Source organism: Alosa pseudoharengus, unplaced genomic scaffold (assembly GCF_046254945.1).
Source record: "Alosa pseudoharengus isolate Yale_2024_CS ecotype anadromous, Long Island Sound unplaced genomic scaffold, YU_APseudo_1.1 YU_APseudo_1.1_scf_17, whole genome shotgun sequence".
Classification (NCBI taxonomy): domain Eukaryota; kingdom Metazoa; phylum Chordata; class Actinopteri; order Clupeiformes; family Clupeidae; genus Alosa; species Alosa pseudoharengus.
In genome coordinates, this window is record NW_027468640.1 from 8490951 (window position 1) to 8509542 (window position 18592).

The 18592-nt window shown below is 45.4% G+C and overlaps 3 protein-coding genes across 4 annotated transcripts in view; 2 read left to right on the forward strand and 1 right to left on the reverse strand.

Moving 5' to 3' along the window:
- The window catches only part of slc7a7 (solute carrier family 7 member 7), a 31374-nt gene extending 25594 nt beyond the window's left edge, over window positions 1–5780 (forward strand). The window contains exons 5-10 of one of the 2 annotated variants that reach the window (XR_012987542.1): window positions 590–713; window positions 1832–1935; window positions 2573–2669; window positions 3606–3755; window positions 4833–4948; window positions 5201–5211. Coding sequence is in view for 1 of the 2 variants with exons in the window: in XM_076288528.1 (XP_076144643.1) it covers window positions 590–713; window positions 1832–1935; window positions 2573–2669; window positions 3606–3755; window positions 4765–4948; window positions 5201–5280 (739 nt within the window). In the remaining variant the exon portion in view is untranslated. Of the gene's footprint in view, window positions 1–589; window positions 714–1831; window positions 1936–2572; window positions 2670–3605; window positions 3756–4764; window positions 4949–5200 lie in introns of both variants that reach the window. The other variant, XM_076288528.1, reaches the window with a different exon arrangement.
- A 610-nt stretch (window positions 5781–6390) lies between these two features.
- On the reverse strand, window positions 6391–15660 carry oxa1l (OXA1L mitochondrial inner membrane protein). The gene is made up of 11 exons (XM_076288529.1): window positions 15528–15660; window positions 15027–15161; window positions 14704–14751; window positions 14313–14574; window positions 13293–13436; window positions 11886–11971; window positions 11325–11489; window positions 10399–10503; window positions 8423–8585; window positions 7097–7177; window positions 6391–6721 (listed from the first exon to the last, which is right to left on the reverse strand). The coding sequence occupies exons 1-11, from the start codon at window positions 15636–15638 to the stop codon at window positions 6597–6599; spliced, it is 1425 nt and encodes a 474-aa protein (XP_076144644.1). The 5' UTR covers window positions 15639–15660; the 3' UTR covers window positions 6391–6596.
- Window positions 15661–15955: 295 nt separating this feature from the next.
- mettl3 (methyltransferase like 3) overlaps window positions 15956–18592 on the forward strand; it is a 7192-nt gene continuing 4555 nt past the window's right edge. Inside the window, exons 1-5 of the mRNA XM_076288530.1 lie at window positions 15956–16167; window positions 16577–16764; window positions 17019–17522; window positions 18030–18205; window positions 18321–18534. Coding sequence (XP_076144645.1) covers window positions 16068–16167; window positions 16577–16764; window positions 17019–17522; window positions 18030–18205; window positions 18321–18534 — 1182 coding nt within the window. The 5' untranslated portion in view covers window positions 15956–16067. The remainder of the gene's footprint in view (window positions 16168–16576; window positions 16765–17018; window positions 17523–18029; window positions 18206–18320; window positions 18535–18592) is intronic.

Sequence of the window (18592 nt, forward strand, 5' to 3'; positions counted from 1 at the left end):
AAGCAGGAGAGTCATTACTGGAGAAGCAGAGCTAAAACGAATTTGTCCGACGTGGTGTGTGCGTGCGTGCGTGCGTGCGTGCGTGCGTGCGTGCGTGCGGATCCATTTAATTGACTGAGCATCACACAACACCTACTGTGATCAGCATGTGATTGGATCAAGAGCACTGGGGAGTTCTGAGAGACTTCATAGGATTAGAGACCTGTGACCCTACAACGCGCACACACACACACACACACACACACACACACACACCCTCTCTCTCTCTCTTGCTCACACACATGCACTCTCTCACTCACGCTCTCTCCCTCTCTCTCTCTCTCTCTCTCACACACACACCCACACTCACACTCACACATATACATACACACACACACACACACACACACACATATTTGCTCGCTCACTTGCTAACACATACACACACACACACACACACACACACACACTCACACAGGCATCTGAACTACAAATCCACCACATACACCCCTTAATTCTTTGCTCATTCTGCTGTGTGATATAATTGTCTTTTTTCACCTGTCGTCTCCCACCTCTAACTCCCTCTGGTGGTCGTCTGTGTTCATTGCAGGAACTTGCCCTTATCTATTGCCATATCGATGCCCATAGTCACTGTGATCTACATCCTGACCAACGTGGCCTATTACACAGTATTGCCAATGAACGCCATCCTGGACAGTGATGCCGTGGCCGTGGTGAGTAGTTTAAAGCAATACCATAGAAGAATCGATATTTAGGTCCCTTGGTGTCGGTATTCAACAACATTTAGTGCTAAGACAGTACCCAGTTCACCAAAAAACGACTAAATGAGTCATGATGCTACCTGATCAACAATGTTATATAGTGCAATATCAAATGCTCCAGGCATGCACTGGCAACGTCAGAGATTGTACTCTCCGAATTGTAAGTCAATTATAATTGTAGCATCAGAATGAGTTTAAAGCCGTTGCTTTAAGACAAAAGAATTAGCATTGTGCTGCTTTAACATGTTTATCCAGGTTGTAGAATCCTATGGAATAGAGACGGTACATATACTAATAGCACTTTAAAATGTTTAAACTGAACAGAATAACTGCATGTCCAGATCAGTCTTCATTAAAACTTACCAAGGTTGACAAAAGCTGCATCTGGGTGCTACTCGGTTAAAGGGACACCAGGCAAGCCTGATGCTTTTTCTCTACGAAACTCCCCCTCGCTCGGTCTGAAGCTCTTTTCCTTTTCTTTGCATCTTCCATCAAGGGTTTTCGCTGCTTATCCACCGGCTCTGCCATGATACACACGTTTGCAACAATCGCCAGCGTTTCGTTAGCCTGCCTCTGTGCTGTGGATGCAGGATGTAAACTGATCCTGCTTCGGTCGGCGGGTACCATACACTGAACTTGCAAGCGGGATATTCTTCCTACAGGCAGTAGGGGCGGGCGAGAGAGTCTTTATTCGCCCTGTAATGAGTCATTTAACCATATACCGACTGACGAAGATGAGTAATTAACACGAAAACGTTGCCTGGTGTCCCTTTAAGTAGTTATCTGTCATCTCGCCTTTGATGTTTTGGGTCTCTGGCATGTGGTTTATTTTGCTAATAATATTTTAATAATAATATAATAATATTTTGCCATTTATTCCTCATACTAAAAGTGTAGTCGAGACACATAAGCCCATTTCAACAAAAGCCTTTTTTAATTTAATACAAAGCTATGTACACTTTTTTATGAATTGAGAAATTAGTCAAAAAGTCAAACCAACTCTGGTAATGTGTTTTACTCCACTTATATAACGAGTTGCGTTGTGTTGTGTTACGGGGCGTGTTTTACAGACGTTTGCAGATCGTGTGTTTGGGGTCATGAACTGGACCATCCCTCTGGCCGTAGCCCTGTCCTGTTTCGGGGGACTCAACGCCTCCATCCTCGCCGCCTCCAGGTAAGCGCATCATCACACTTAAGAAGCACACCTGTAACAGGTAGGCTACACCAGGCATGTAACTGTAGCGAGGAGCGTAAAAATAGTTTTAGGGGACTGGGCTAATTTTTTTTGAGTGTACGCTTTGCTATCAAGTCTGGTGTAGCCAGTTCTATTGATTGTAGTGGCAGCTTATTGCTGCAGCATATGTATGGTTACGGTCAGTTACGTCCCTGCTGTTACCTGCCTGTAAGAGATGCTTCAACGTGACAAAGGTAGACATATGGCCCTAATTTAAGTGATGGCAGAAGTGCAAATTCTAAAGTGTAACAGGAGCTAATTTAATCAAAATCTATTTCCTAATTTAAAATAATTGCAGATGTTGATTGGTCGGCTTAATACCCGCTCCCAAATGCCACGCGATTGCTGGACTTTATGCAGGGGACACGTAGCCATTTGCCTACTACAACTTTGCACTTTCCCAGTCACTTAAATTAGGACCAAGTAGATATACTGCCGAGGATAGCCTGGACAGCACATTGGGTACCTGTGTGTTTGCATCCCTGTGTATGTTATACATGGTATGAATGCATTTTGCATTGTATTGCGTGTGTGTGTGTGTGTGTGTGTGTGTGCGTGTGTGTGTGTGGTCCTGTAGGTTGTTCTTCGTGGGCTCCAGGGAGGGTCATTTGCCAGAGTACCTGTGCATGATTCACGTCCATCGATACACCCCCATCCCAGCTCTCCTCTTCAACGTCAGTCACCTCATTCAGTCTGTGCTCTATGTGTGTGTGTGAATGTGTGTGAGTGTGTGAGTGTTTCATGCAAAAGTGTTCATACGCTCTCATTCTAAAGCGTGTGTGTGTGTGTGTGTGTGTGTGTGTGTGTGTGTGTGTGTGTGTGTGTTTCGTGCAATAGTGTTCATTTAATTTCCTCCCATTAATCAGTTTAAGTGTTTTTGATTGAGATTAGTGTTGAGTTAGAGTGCAGGATTATCCACTCATGCAATTGACCTTCATATCACTGTGCATTATTGCATATGCAGATTAATTTCCCAAACATTGTTTAGCCTATAAATTAGCTTGTATTTATTTCACTGATGCCACACAATGCTTGATTATCTGCTGTAATCTACAGCTCTTTGCAAACAGGCAGGGGCAGCCGTGGCCTACTGGTTAGCACTTCGGACTTGTAACCGGAGGGTTGGCGGTTCGAATCCCGACCAGTAGGAACGGCTGAAGTGCCCTTGAACAAGGCACCTAACCCCTCAATGCTCCCCGAGCGCCGCTGTTGTAGCAGGCAGCTCACTGCGCCGGGATTAGTGTGTGCTTCACCTCACTGTGTGTACACTGTGTGCTGAGTGTGTTTCACTAATTCACCGATTGGGATAAATGCAGAGACCAAATTTCCCTCATGGGATCAAAAGAGTATATATACTTATACTTATACTTACTTAAACAGGCGCCCCCTGCTGTTCACTCTGTTTTCATGTCATCAGGCTGTGACTGCAGCAGTTAAGAGACCTCAGTCATCTCAAAAGTGTTTATCTTCATCGGTGTCTCTGAAGTGTGTGTATTTGACTGTGCTGCCGGCCTGCAGGGATCCATGGTGCTGGTGTGTGTGTGTGTGTGTGTGTGTGTGTGTGTGTGTGTGTGTCTGTGTGTGTATTTGACTGTGCTGTTGGCCTGCAGGGTGCCATGGCGTTGGTATACCTGTGTGTGGAGGACATCTTCAGGCTCATTAACTACTACAGCTTCAGCTACTGGTTCTTTGTGGGGCTGTCCATCTTGGGGCAGCTCTACCTGCGCTGGAAACAACCGGACAGGCCTCGGCCGCTCAAGGTAATCACAACAATCACAATCACATATATACACACACATATATATAAGAGCAACAGGAAGTGTGTGGGATAGCGAGACGGTTGGGATTGAGTTGGGAAATGACCGCAGGTCAGATTGAGTTTGGGAAATGATCGCGGGTCAGATTGAGTTTGGGAAATGACCGCAGGTCAGATTGAGTTTGGGAAATGATCGCGGGTCAGATTGAGTTTGGGAAATGATCGCGGGTCAGATTCAAATGTGGGTCTCTGTGGGCACTTGGACCCAAATGTGGTCATCAATCATCAATCACAAGAATCAATCATATATTTGTATTTTTTTCTTTTGCTTTATTCAGATAGGGCAGTGAAGAGTGAGAGAAGAGAGAGATAGGGTGGGATTGGGAAATCACCGCAGGTCAGGCTGAGTTTGGGAAATCACCGCAGGTCAGGTTGAGTTTGGGAAATGACCGCAGGTCAGGCTGAGTTTGGGAAATGACCGCAGGTCAGGCTGAGTTTGGGAAATGTCTGCCGATGGAAACATTAGTGAACTATGGCATTCCAGACTAGTATCTCCTTGAAAGGAGATCTAGGTGGGTGTGGCCAGGCTAATAACGTAATGCTAATTTTGGGGCAGCCGTGGCCTACTGGTTAGCGCTTCGGACTTGTAACCGGAGGGTTGCCAGTTCGAACCTAGACCAGTAGGCACGGCTGAAGTGCCCTTGAGCAAGGCCTAACCCCTACTGCTCCCCGAGCGCCGCTGTTGTTGCAGGCAGCTCACTGCGCCGGGATTAGTGTGTGCTTCACCTCACTGTGTGTTCACTGTGTGCTGAGTGTGTTTCACTAATTCACGGATTGGGATAAATGCAGAGACCAAATTTCCCTCACGGGATCAAAAGAGTATATATACTTTTATTTTTATATATATATATATATATATACATATAAATAAAATTATCAATAATATCAGTAGCAATTGCCATAACAATGAAAGTGATGCCATGTGTTCTCTCTGTGTTGTGACCCTCGTCCAGCTGAGTCTGGTCTTCCCTATTATCTTCTGCATGTGCACGGTCTTCCTGGTGGTCGTGCCCCTCTACAGTGACACCATCAACTCCCTGATTGGCATTGGCATCGCCCTATCAGGAGTGCCTGTCTACTTCCTCTGCATCTATACTCCCGGCCACAAGCGGCCTCTGTGGCTGCGCAAGGCTATTGGTACGAATCAGCTGGGGATTTTGTGCTTCTATTTATCAATCAGTGATATCTGATGCACTTACATTTATCTTCATTTCAGTATGCAGTGTTTTTTTTATTTAAAAAAGCAGATGTACTGTCTCATAGTCATATGAATCTCAGTTGGAAGCTAAATGATTTTTATTTCTCTTTTGGTCGCTCACTTCTCACATGCCTTTTCTCTCCCCAACACACACACACACACTCTTGTATTTCCCCTCTCCTCATCCATAGCTTCCTCGGGCCTCCTGATTCAGAAGGTGTGCTATTCCGTCCTGACGGAGATGGACACAGACGAGCCAAAGATGGACTGAGACTGAGGCTCAACGCGTCTGCGCAGGACCTAGGAGTGTTTCTCCTAACCTCTCAGACTGGGTCGCCATTGGACAACCACCATACTACACTCCACTCACGGGCAATCAGGAACTTGTTTGGTTCCTGATGACCGTGCAACACTCCACTCAAACATCCAATCACAAACTCTTTTGCTTCACGGCCATGCAACGTTCCACTTGCACAACCAATCACAAACTCTTTCGGGTCAATGGCCAAGCAGCAATCCAGCCAATCGGATACTAAGGACACCTGAGAGGCAGAATGATGCATCATGGGACCAGCGTAGAGATACTTCCCGATTCAGTGTATACCATATAAAGGCATTCCAAGGCATGTTATATTTAATTATTTTTCAGAGTTAACTATAAATGGGATGACATATTTAAATGACTATATTGATGGATACAGTATTTGGGCAAATAGTAGTATGTATAGCACTAGTATGAATACCTGTGTAAGGTATGAGGAAAAACCAATGTGGGCATTATTAAATATTATAAACCAAAAAATGTGTACAATTCACATTATTTAAGTCTTCGGTTTTGCCAATGGCTCCAGAGGCTTTTCATTAGTGAGAATTGATATATAAATTAGGGCTGCAACAAACTATTATTTTTTATAGTCGATTAATCTGATTATTTCTTGCTTAATCAATTAGCTGTTTGATTGATAAAATGTTGAAAAAATGTCTGCAGTGTTTCCACATGCCATGAGGTGTAGATCACACAAACCACACAACCAATTACCAAAATAGTTGGTGATTAATCGATTAGTTGACAACTATTAAATTAATCAATTAATATAAATATAATATAAATGTCAACATATTTCATAGCCACATAAAAAAGAAACGACCTCTAATGACAAGCTGAGGTTTAATGTGAGTTTACTTTATGAGACTTGTTTGCTTTGGCACATCTCACAACCATTAGTCCCATTAAGTGAACACTTTATCTGTCTAAGTTGAAGTCACTATGTAGGTTATTTCTACCATAATGTCGTGCTACTTCAACATGAGGAAAATCATCAGACATTCTTTGCCTGCATGTCAAGAAGTGCGCTTTGTACAAACCACCAGTTCAAAAGAGTTGGGGCATCCGATGTTCTTTATTGATAATAATAACGGTGCAACATGACCCCCCCTCTTATCACACTTTAATCAAATAAATATATACACAGTGGAGGAGGTATTCCACCAGCCTGTCACCCATCATCCAATCACATCCTTCCAAGCTTACGTGTAAGCCTCCAGTCAACCAATCATCTCTTTCCAAACCCAACTATGACCCTCCCTTCAGCCTATCGTTTCCTCCCAAGGCCGCTTCTTTCCAGGCTTGCTGCCGGCGGCCGTCTTCGACGAGGTTGATGCAGGCGCCGTCTGCTGCAAAGGATTGTGGGTGAATGTCTGTCTTAGTGGTCCTGTGGCAGAGGAGGATCATGGGAACAGGAGTTAATCACCCACAGAAACCATTATCTCACTAGTAGCACTAACTCCAAATTAGTAACTGCTATGATTAGTGAAGATTTTCTGTATGTCCAAAACTACTTGAGTTACCATGTCCAGGTGCATGAGTAGGAGTCTTCTTCTCCAGCATGTGTGTGTGTGTGTCACCTTTAGCAGTGATGTCCAGGTGTGTGAATGTGGGTCACCTTTAACAGCAGTGTCAAAGTGTGTGGCTGTGTGTGCACGTGTGAGAGAGTGTTACCTTTAGAAGTGATGTTCAAGTGTGTGTGAAAGGGTGTGCGTAACATTTACAAGCAGTGTCGAGGGGTGTGTGTGTGTGAGCGTTTCACCTTTAGCGGCGATGTCCAGGTGCCCCTTTATCCTCTTCTCCCTCTCCTCCAGTTGCTGAGCAACCTGAGCGTTCTTCCAGCCTGGGGGACAAACAAGAGCGAACACAACAGGGGTCAGCTCAAGAGCGAACACACACACCTGGGGTCCACTCAAGAGCGAACACACACACCTGGGGTCCACTCAAGAGCGAACACACACACCTGGGGTCCACTCAAGAGCGAACACACACTTGGGGTCCACTCAAGAGAACACACACACACACCAGGGGTCCGCTCAAGAGAAAACACACACCTGGGGTCCGCTCAAGAGGACACACACACCTGGGTTCCGCTCAAGAGCAAACACACACAGTGGTGCGTTGAACACAACGTTGTTTGCACAAGCGTTCTGAGAAGGCCATCGTTTTCTTTCTTTTTTAAATGTATTCCAAACCAGAGGTTAATATAGGTTTAATTTTTCAACTTTTCATTCTGATCTTTCGTCTGTAAATGTCTTAAGGTAGACATGATGTGCTCACTGCCTTTTTAATATGGCTGATTTTGTACACACGTCGATACTGATAGGATGGAACCCACCAACAAGAGATAACTACCTAAAAAGCCTGTTGCCCATCGTCACACACTCTTGCGACCAAACATGTCTTTCTATCAGGAAACACTAGCAAAATGCAGTAGCAAAACATTTTTTGATGATTGATTGATTTTGAACTTCGAACTTTGAAGCTCTGAACAAGTCATTACAGGGCAGCCGTGGCCTACTGGTTAGCTCTTCTGACTTGTAACCGGAGGGTTCTCGGTTCGAACCCCGACCAATAGGCAAGGCACCTAACCCCTCACTGCTCCCCAAGCCGCTGTTGTTGCAGGCAGCTCACTGCGCCGGTATTAGTGTGTGCTTCACCTCACTGTGTGTTCACTGTGTGCTGAATGTGTTTCACTAATTCACGGATTGGGATAAATGCAGAGACCAAATTTCACTCACGGGATCGAAAGAGTATATATACTTATACTATAACACAAAACGGTAACACTGACCGCAAGAGGATAAAATTATCAGTCAGGTTCTGGATTCACTCTACAGTGCCCTCTAATGGTCAAGTTCAACACTGCATTCAATATCCATAAGACACACTGCCCCAGTGCCCTACTAAAACCACATGACTGGGCAGCCAATCCCCTCATCATACTCTAAGCTCTCAGCCAATCAGATGTTTTGATACAGCCTGGGTGGTCCAATTTCATCACTCCTCACTCTACTCTCAGCCAACCACATGCTGTGATATATACCAGCGAGAGGCCCACCACTGCCCCCAACACACACACACACACCTTTCTTAATGCTGTCGATGAAGCCGTCCTGTTGGGGCATGGCAGAGGGCGGGTGGACGATCCTCTCGGGGATGCGAAGCTTGTCCCGCACCGCTGGGATCTTCAGCAGGGCAACCTGGCCCAACGAGAACAGGTTGGACGTCATCCAGTACGTAAACACCGCCTGGGGAGCCAGAGAGCAGGAAGGGTTGATGAATAGACTTAAGCTGTTTTCACATATAGTCCCTTTTAAAAGAACCAAACTCAGTCCACTAAAAAGGGACCAAAACAATTCTATTCACATTGTGAGTTTATTTGAAAGAGGACTCAGATCTCCTTCTGGTGCACTTCAGCTCTGATGGGGCCTCAGTTTTCTTCATGTTCACACTATACCTTCTCTGGGGGTCTCAGACCTGCTTTGGATTATGGGCAATGTAGTTGCTCTGGGTTAGTTATGTATTTTCATCATCATTCATTATCAGGTTGAAATAATTATCATAACCCATCAGGGCTTTGAACCAGATTTTTTTCCCAATTGGTTCGTTCCGAACAGAAACAGTATTTTAATGTTTCCGGTTTAACCCTAAAATTGACGTTCCTGAACCGGTTAGAACAAAAAGATAAAGTTCCCGAACCGGTTAATAATGTTCCATGTCAGCTGCGGGACATACAAATAAGTAGGCTGATCATTAGGACTTTAAAATTCTGTTGTTAGTCTACATCGTTTTCCTTAACCAGTTACCATTATTTTAGATAAACGATTCGGTTCCGGAACATAAAAAATGTAAAGTTTCTGGTTTCGTTTCTGTTCCTAAGAAAACATCAAAAGTTTCTGGTTTTCATTTTGTTCCGTGAACCGGTTCAAAGCCTTCTAACCCATAGTTGGTGTGGTGATTTTGTTTCATAAATACATCTTCTGAAATATATTACAGGCCTAAAATATTTTCAGAATGAATTCTGATCTGAAGTTATCGCTGAAGCCCGCCCCACCTGGTTACTGTTGCTATGTCCAAATTAGCTCACGTCCAAAATGACAAGTGAACAGCAGCTCATTAATAACTGCGCTGCTTAGTCTCTTGTATGTTTGTCACATGCAAGAACAGTTCGCCAGAGATAATAGGCTAGCAGATCATGAAACATGGTGAGCAATATGTAATCCAAAGTTCGCTGATTTCTATATGGTTATTACCAATAGCTTGGATGAAAAGATATTCAGCCTAACGTTAGAACACATTTGCTTGGCTGTAGCCTACTAGCCAAATTACAAATGTCCGTAGGCCTATCATGAGCCTAATGATAATAGGACAAAATAGGCTAGCCTGTAAAATGTGAAAGAGAACCCAGGGTGATTCAGGTGTTCATAATGCAGAGATAAGTGAACCGCGCCGAGACTACTGTACCTCCCGAAGAGGTCTCAGTTCGGTTCGCGTTAAAGGGGTCTGAGTTCGTTTGCCATATTCACATAATGCACAAAAAATGCTGAGTCATCGATCTGAGTTCGTTTAGAAGGCTGAAAGGGACCAATTGTGAAAACCCCTTAGAATAGAGGGCTGGGTGGAGTTCACAATGTACACAGCAGGGAATTAAAGGGGGGGTTACACACATGTAGGCACAGGTGGGAACAGTTGATGATCGGTTGGGCAACTTTATGGGCAAGAAAAAAGGAGAGGAGAAGATGAGAGAAAGCAGAGAGAAGAGAGGAGAGGAGAGGAGTAAAGGATGAGAGGATGAGATGCTACAAATAGGAGAATAGGAGAGGAGAGGAGTAAAGGATGAGAGGCTACAGAGAGGAGGAGACAAGAGGCTGAACACAGAGAAGAAAAGAAGAGAGGAGAGAGAGAAGAGAGGAGGGGAGGGGAGAAAAGAGAGGAGAGAGGAAAGAAGAAGAGAGGAGAGAAGAAGAGAGGAGGAGAGGAAAGAAGAGAGAAGTGAGGAGAGAAGAGAGGAGAGGAGAGCGGAAATGAAGTCACATACCAAGAGGAAGTTAGGTCACCTACCGTGGGGAAGTTAATTGTGAGAGGCAGGATGACAAATGGCATGACTCTCAGTACGGTCTTCATGGCTTTGAGGTTGGGGTTGTCCACACCAGACTCTGCCCCTAGCTATGGAGGGAGAGAAAGAGAGTGAGAGAGAGAGAGAGAGAGGGAGAGAAAGAAAGAGGGATGATACAGAGGAGAGGGAAGGATAAAGACAAAGAGAGAGTAGATCCAATGTGAAACAGTGAACAATGGTTTTGTATGTTCCATCTTGTAGGTGTGGATTTAAGACAAGATTGTTGTTTTTTAATGTGCAAGATCTTATTTTCTCATACTTCTGATCCCCCAAACACACTCTCAGACTTACTATACACTTCATCTATCTGTTGCCTATGGCACTTTTGGTAGACTAGAATAAGGTACTTTATGTTTACACTCTACCGTTATGTTAACGTACTGTAGCTTGACTGTTCTTCAATTATACTGGATAAAAGCCCTCTGGCAGGTCAATGAATGCCCAGTTCAGTCAGGATACTCTGAGTGATGCAGTTAATTGGTTTCAGCGAGAACCAATCAGCACTAGCTCCAAAACGCAGCGTTTGTTTTAAATGTCTATGGCCTCAAGTACACTCACACAGCTCCTGCGCCATAGCAGTCATATCTTGCTCCCTTCCCCTCCCCAAGTCCACCTGTCTACATCTGTTTGGGACAGGGGGGGTCTTGCATTCTTTGATTTCTATGTCTGTTTTATTTAGTTGTATTCTTTTATGCAGCGGCAGCAGTTACGCAGCGTCACCACTAGGTTGGTGCAGCTGCTTCTATCAAGCAAACCAAGCATATTACCTAGTACTCGCATCAATACAATTCTTAAACTTATTCTGAGAGTTCCCTGTCTGGAATGTAAATAAATATAAGGTGTGTTGTCAGCTTAATGCCCAGAGCCTCACCTCCAGGATAGCAAACATGGTGCCCGTGACGGCTATCGGGAGAATGTAGTAGGGATCGGACATGGTCAGGTCGGTGAACCACAACGTCCCACCGGTGGTCAGGCTGGGAACTGGGAGGTAGGACATCTTCCGAAGTGCGATGAAGAAGGACACAAACACGGGCATCTAGGAGATCAATCCAAACACAGTCACTATGGTTACCGTACTACATTATGGCAGCAACCGCACAAACGCTTGCCAGGACACCATATGTTGCTCATTGTTTTTGAGGGAGATTCCAGTGAATAATAAAGTTACATTGATTTGTAAATTCATCAAAAAGTCTTAAAAGATGATCATCAGCAATACATTTGGTATACACGCTTTGCTTCTGTTTGGGGTTTTATTATTGTGAGGAGGCCAAAATTACATCTGGACATGCAAATAGATCAGGAAGAGTTGTAGAGTTGTAGAGGTGTGTGTGTGTGTGTGTGTGTGTGTGTGTGTGTGTGTGTGTGTGTGTGTGTGTGTGTGTGTGTGGGTGGGGGTGGGTGTGTGTGTTGAACATAACACTTTTCTAACCTGTACTAGAGGCACCAGGAATCCCCTGAGGGGATTGACGTCATTCTTCTTCTGGAACAGCATCAGGTCGGAGTATGCCTTAGCAACTGCAATATGATTACATGAGAAAAACACAAATCAACCAATCAGTCAATCAGCCAATCAATCAATCAATCAATCAATCGAACTCACATAGCACAATGTGAGAGTATGACTTAATAACAGCAACACAATTAAAAGAGAAAAACAAACATCAGTATTTTTTTAATCACATAGACACACATAAACACCAAAACGGCGACATAATTGTGAATTTCCAGAGCGTGTTACTCCACACTCAGCAATCGACTCCTACGGACTTTCCCCTAAAGATGGCAGCTGCAGCAGCAACATTTCCGGAAAGGTACTGGACTCTCTATCCGACCACATAAAGACCTCGGGATACTTCGGTTTGGCTTTAGGGACCCTCTACTCACTACCACGTAAATGTAATGTTGTTTGGAACTGTAGAAGAGGTATAAAAATAGCGTATTGTAGCGGCAAAATGACTTGCCCGGGTCACTTCCAGGCTAACGAGTTTTGACTAAAAACGGTAAAATCAAACTTTCTCAAAACACATCCGAATGACATGATTTTGATGTCAACTCAACGTATGTACTCCCAATCATCCGTAAATTGATCTAAAGTGCATTTTACTCCGGATAATTCCTTTAACAGTGGCAGATATCCACCTACATTCCTAAATGAATACAATGATTAAGGAATAACAGGCACAACAAACGATCTGATGTGATGTATGGAGTTTATCCGAACTTCAGTTCCAGAACACAAGCCGCTGGAGATGTGCCTAGGCTCAAACTAAGACAGGACTCTAGAACTGAACCAAAGTCCATTTAGACAAGCCACCTCCCAGTCGGCGGCCATCTTGGTAACGGACTTTGGGCAGTTATCAGGCAGCTATTTTCCTATTCAAGTGAATGGGGAGGCATAGAGAAGGGCCGGGATATGTGTAGACAACGGCCATATTGGCGTTACAAACTAACCCCATGCTTTTTTATGGAAGATTCTTTGAGTGCTGTGTCTCCTCATTAGAAAGTCTCTGACTGAACTCAGGAGGGGGCAGCCGTGGCCTACTGGTTAGTGCTTCGGACTTGTAACCGGAGGGTTGCCGGTCCGAACCCCGACCAGTAGGCACGGCTGAAGTGCCCTTCAGCAAGGCACCTAACCCCTCACTGCTCCCCGAGCGCCGCTGTTGTTGCAGGCAGCTCACTGTGCCAGGATTAGTGTCTGCTCACTGTGTGCTGAGTGTGTTTCACTAATTCAAGGATTGGGATAAATGCAGAGACCAAATTTCCCAAAGAGTATATATACTTATATATATAGGTATATTGGAACTAAAGTTGGTAAGAGAAGGAAAAAGGTGCTTACAGTCAAACTTGTTTCCACTCTGCTTGGCCTCATTCATGCGGTTGGTGAGTTTGGTCATGTCTGGCATCACGTTGTTGAGCTTGGCAGCCTCTCTCTGGCCCTTGACGATGACCGGGAACACGGCACAGCGAGCGATCACCGTGCCTAAGGGTGGAAGACGACACAAGACACAGGGCATAAAGCTACAGTTCTGTGCCTGCGGTAATCATAAACTTTCAGTCGTTGTATATAATTATCTTTTTTTTTTTTTCAGACAGCCAGGCCCCAGTGTAAGCCACGCATTTAACCACTTACATCATATGGAGCATCTCATCACAGCATCATCCATTAAAATCTGCTACTTCACACCGAACCACGGTTAGACGTCACGTAACACAGTATATGACCGAACAGACAAAGCATACACTACAGTATTTAACAAGAATGCATGCCCTTGGTAGAGATGCTCCATTACTTACACATTAATTACAGAAGTCTAAACCCACAGATAAAAACAAGCTTCATAGTGTATTGAGGGTTAACCACACTTTAAAAACGTAGAGCTGCGACTGTAACCTGTGTTGTGTTGAGACTGTGTAGCTCAGCCCTGCACTCACCTGGACTCAAAACTACAACTTGCAGCACCTCGGCTTGGGATTTAAGCCAAAGTCCTTTTAGGCAAGTCCCTCCACTCAGCGGCCATATTGCAACGCTTTTTGGGTACTTATCGGGCATCTATTTCAACACCAACCTTGCTCCAGCGGCAAGATCGCAACACATGATTGGCACTATGTATTCACAACACACCACATAATTGGCCGGGATATGTGTAGCTAACCCCATGCATCTCTATGGAGGACTTTTTGAGTGCTGTGTCCCCTCATTAGAAAGTCTCTGGATGAGCGCGTTAGCAAGTGAGCTAAACTCCCGGGGTGCCAGCATCACTTACTCGCATGCCTCTTAAGGTGTCGGGAGGGAGGTTTACACAACGTACATACCGCACAGCTACGTACCAGCTGGCTACCGTTACACCACGCTCACCTAAAACGATGGCCCCCCACCAGGGCAGCCCCAGGTCCATGTGCATGTACTCCAGCAGGTTCTGGACCAGTCCCACCGGCGTGTAGCTGCCCAATCCGAGCTCTGCCAGTCGGACTTCAGCTCCCGCCCCCTGAAGAACGTCCGCGACCGTGGGGGCAACCTCAGCCAGCTGCTCAGTGATTGGCTGGGCGATGACAGGGGATGGGTCAACAACTGCTGCAGCTGTGGTGTCTGGGATGGCGACCGGAACATCAGCTGATGTCTGAGAGGTAGAGATGCAGATGTTTTGTTAGATGTTAAATATTCGTAACGCAGAGAGGGCTGAGCAACTGAATAATAAAAAAAAGGCTCATTAAAATGGAATAGAGATAGAAGTATGAAATACTTGTACATTTGGTGGAGTTGGGATAGATACTGTTTGCACTGGGTCAGCAGGAGTCTGGAAACAACGAGATGAAACACCTAAACAACTTTTAAGTTCACTAATATTCAGCAGATTATTTTTATCCAAACCAAAACAGTTAATGCTGCGCGACTACACCCTCAAATGTGAAAACTTGAACTAATCTTTAACGTATTTGCCCATTCAGGATATATACATTACAGACTTATCTGTTACAGAAAACATGCGCATGTTACAGCATGGATGGAATGGTAAATGGATAAAAAGGCTCATCCTTAGGAGGACATGGTATCTGGTGAGTTAAACCATACCTGTGTGCTGTTGTGTCTGACTGACAGCGAGCTAACCAATAGCAGTTGTCCATTCCTGTGTTGCCCAAGGATCGCTTTGACCAGAGGACTCCTGCTTCCTCTATAGGTGTGTAGATGAGACGTCTGTATCGAAGTCTGAGAACGACAAGACGCACTAATTAACGATGTGCTGTAATTCTGACATCGCTACAATGCTACATGTTATCTGCCTGACATGCACATGGACATCTAGCCGTCGGCTAAGACGCAACCAGGATTAGGCCAAGAGAAGTTATTTTGCTGGCCATCACACAAACGAGCAAATGGAAAGACATCTTCTTCAGACATGGCAAGATTTCCATGCTAGTTAAGTTAACTTAGCTGGTTATATGTAGCTGGCTAGTGTTAGCCCCGGTGTCAAAGTCATAGCTGGGCAATGTGCTAAGCCACATTCCTACAGCAACATAAATGACTGCCCCAACCAAAATAAATCACCGCTACAAAACTAACGACTTAACAAACCTCGCCCCGTGTCGCCAGGAGAGGAAAGGTGGCAATGCTGCCGATGCTTGTCTGTCTTAAGAAACATGTTGTCAGACAACTCTGTGCCACCTTTCCCCTGACCGCTGCCATGTTGCAAAACACCCATTAGACAGACGTGAGTACGGATAGTCTGTCTGGTCAAACTGTATGAAGAAGCGTTTCAAACTTCAATTGAACTTCAGTTCGTTCGTTCAGCTCATTCGTTCACAATTTTAATTCAATACATTGACCTAAAGTTTTACAATTGAAATCTTCAGAAAAGTATATTGAACTGTGATGACAAAATATTCCTTTACAACTTGTTTTTCAAAATGCGATATGTCAAAGTAGCCTGTCGTGACTTTTATTATGACAGATAATTATGCATTTCATGACTCGGAAGTGTATCTTTGACACTCACCCTCAGATTTCAGATTTCCCTCTGAAACTACTGAAGACAGAGGCCGACGGTTTCAATAGCTTCTTTTGTCTCATACTGAAGTTGTTTTGAATAAATAACTGTGCGGTGTTGTGCCAACCATGTCGGATACATGGAGCAACATCCAGGCGCATAAAAAGCAGCTGGACTCTCTACGAGAGCGATTGCAAAGAAGACGGAAGGATACAACTCAGCTCGCAGGTAAAAGAGTGAGCACTTACAGTATCCTGCACCTGTGAACCACTTGCACTTCGTGTCATTTTTTCATCTTCTTTAATGTCGATCCTTGACTTTGTCATTGATCTTAAAGACCTAACTGAACTAAATGGTTAACATTATGTGTCAATCAAGGAAAGGATACAATTGTAACAGCAATCATACGTGTGCTTGATAACACGAAGGAGAGAGTTCCATCAAGCTGGCTGGCTGTCAGTGGATTGTTATTTACATGCGTTGATGTGTATCTACTAGTTACATTAAATTCTAACTTCGCGCTAGAAGCGTTTACGTAGCCATGTTTTTACCGTGACCATTGGTTTTTCAAAATCCCTTTGTGAAAACATGAAATGGTTAAGATCTCATGATTATGTGTGTGATGTCTAATATTCAGAGGCGTTGGGTACTGATGCGACGGCGGCTCGGAGCGACAGTCCGGGACCAACCACCCAGTGCTCCTCGAAGGCCGAGGAAGAGGAGCGACCTCCGGACCCCGAGCTAGAGCAGAAATTGCTGGGTTATCTCTCCGAACTGTCCTCGCTACCAGTGGACTCTCTCGCCATCACCGATTACCTTAGCACGGTAAGTAGGCTCTAGAGGGTGTAATGCAGAGAGATTACTTAGATAAAAAGAAGAAGAACTTTGTGTAGGCTGACTGAGAGCACGCTGAATTGACTTAAGCCAGTACTTTCCTTTTAATGCAGTTTATCATACATTGTATTGTTCAATGACTGAACTCCAAGTAATGTAAGGCCAAAATAACGTAATCAAACCTAAAATGAACACTAAAATGTTTGTTGTGGCCACCATTGCTCTCCTCCTCTCCCCCCCCGTAGGCCGAGGCACCAGTATCCCATGGCAACATCCAGAGTCTCCTCCTCAAGTTCTCTGCCCAGGAGCTCATCGAGGTGCATCAGGGCTTCACCGCCCTCGATTTCCTCAACCGACAGAGGAGCCAAGCTGGCACCTCCTCCGCCGCTGCCTCCTCTTCATCCTCTTCCTCCGCCTCCACCTCTTCCTCAACCCCCTCCACCATCGTCTCCTCTGTGGACTATACCAAGCTGTGCGCCATGCGGGGGGCCCTGTCTCAAAAGACGGCCACCAAGAGGAAAGGGGACGACATCGTCCCGCCAAAGCGTCCGCCTGGCCCCGCCCCTTCCTCGCAGACGCCGGCGGTGGTGACGGCCCACGTGCCAGGGCCGTCTGATTGGAAGGCGGGGGGCGGAGGGGGCGGTCCAGAGAAGAAGAGCAGGACCAGTAAAGGTCAGACGTCTCACCTGGACATGGAGATCGAGAGCCTTCTCAGCCAGCAGTCCACCAAGGAGCAACAGAGCAAGAAGGTACAGCAGAGCAGAGCATGGAACACATGGAGCACATGGAACATAGAACTTGGAATAGGAATTAGCAACAATTAGCAATGTGGAGAATTCCCCCAGTTCCTTAATTCTTCATCTAGAATCCTTCAGTCATATCAAGCTGTTATAGACCCTTTCAATCTGTTGCCGTTTGAAGCGTACAAAACCAACGCGGATACTTTGAAATGAAAGTGAATCGGACCTCAGCATAATGCTGTGCAATTGTTGTTTTGTGCCCAAGTAGCTCATTAGCTCAATGTTGTTTTCTGTGCCACAAGAAATGCCTTAGGAACGCTCATGCCCATTTCTGCAGTTGAAAGAGTCTCTATATCATTCATCAGAATAGTGGTTAATCTGACATGTCCATTGGCGTTGTGAAACTTTCTGCAGGTCTGATTGTTTTCTGTTTCATGATGTTTCTTATCTTTAATGACCTGTAAATAAGTAAGAGGTGTGTGTGTGTGTGTGTGTGTGTGTGTGTGTGTTATTCAGGTGAGCAGGGAGATCCTGGAGTTGCTCAACACCAGCTCGGCGAAGGAGCAGTCCATCGTTGAGAAGTTTCGCTCGCGCGGTCGGGCTCAGGTGCAGGAGTTCTGCGATCACGGAACCAAAGAAGAGTGCACGCGCTCGGGAGACACGCCGCATCCCTGCACCAAGCTGCACTTTAGGTCAGCACACACACGCACACACACACACACACGCAGCAAGCAGTTCGGCTCTACTCTACTCTACTCTACTCATTTCCTCGGAGAGTTGACTTGTGTGCCTGGTCTTTGCTCTCAGGCGGATCATTAACAAGCACACGGACGAGAGCCTGGGCGACTGCTCCTTCCTGAACACGTGCTTCCACATGGACACGTGTAAGTACGTCCACTACGAGATCGACAGCCCGCCCGAGATGGACGCGGGGGCCCTGGGCCCGCAGACGGCCGGAGCAGAGCTAGGGCTGCACGAAGGGGACGAGGAGAGCGATGTGGGCAAGCTCTTCCCCTCACAGGTGAGATGAACAGGGCAGGAGATCACGTTTGTGTTATAGCCCGTTAAGCTCTTCCCCT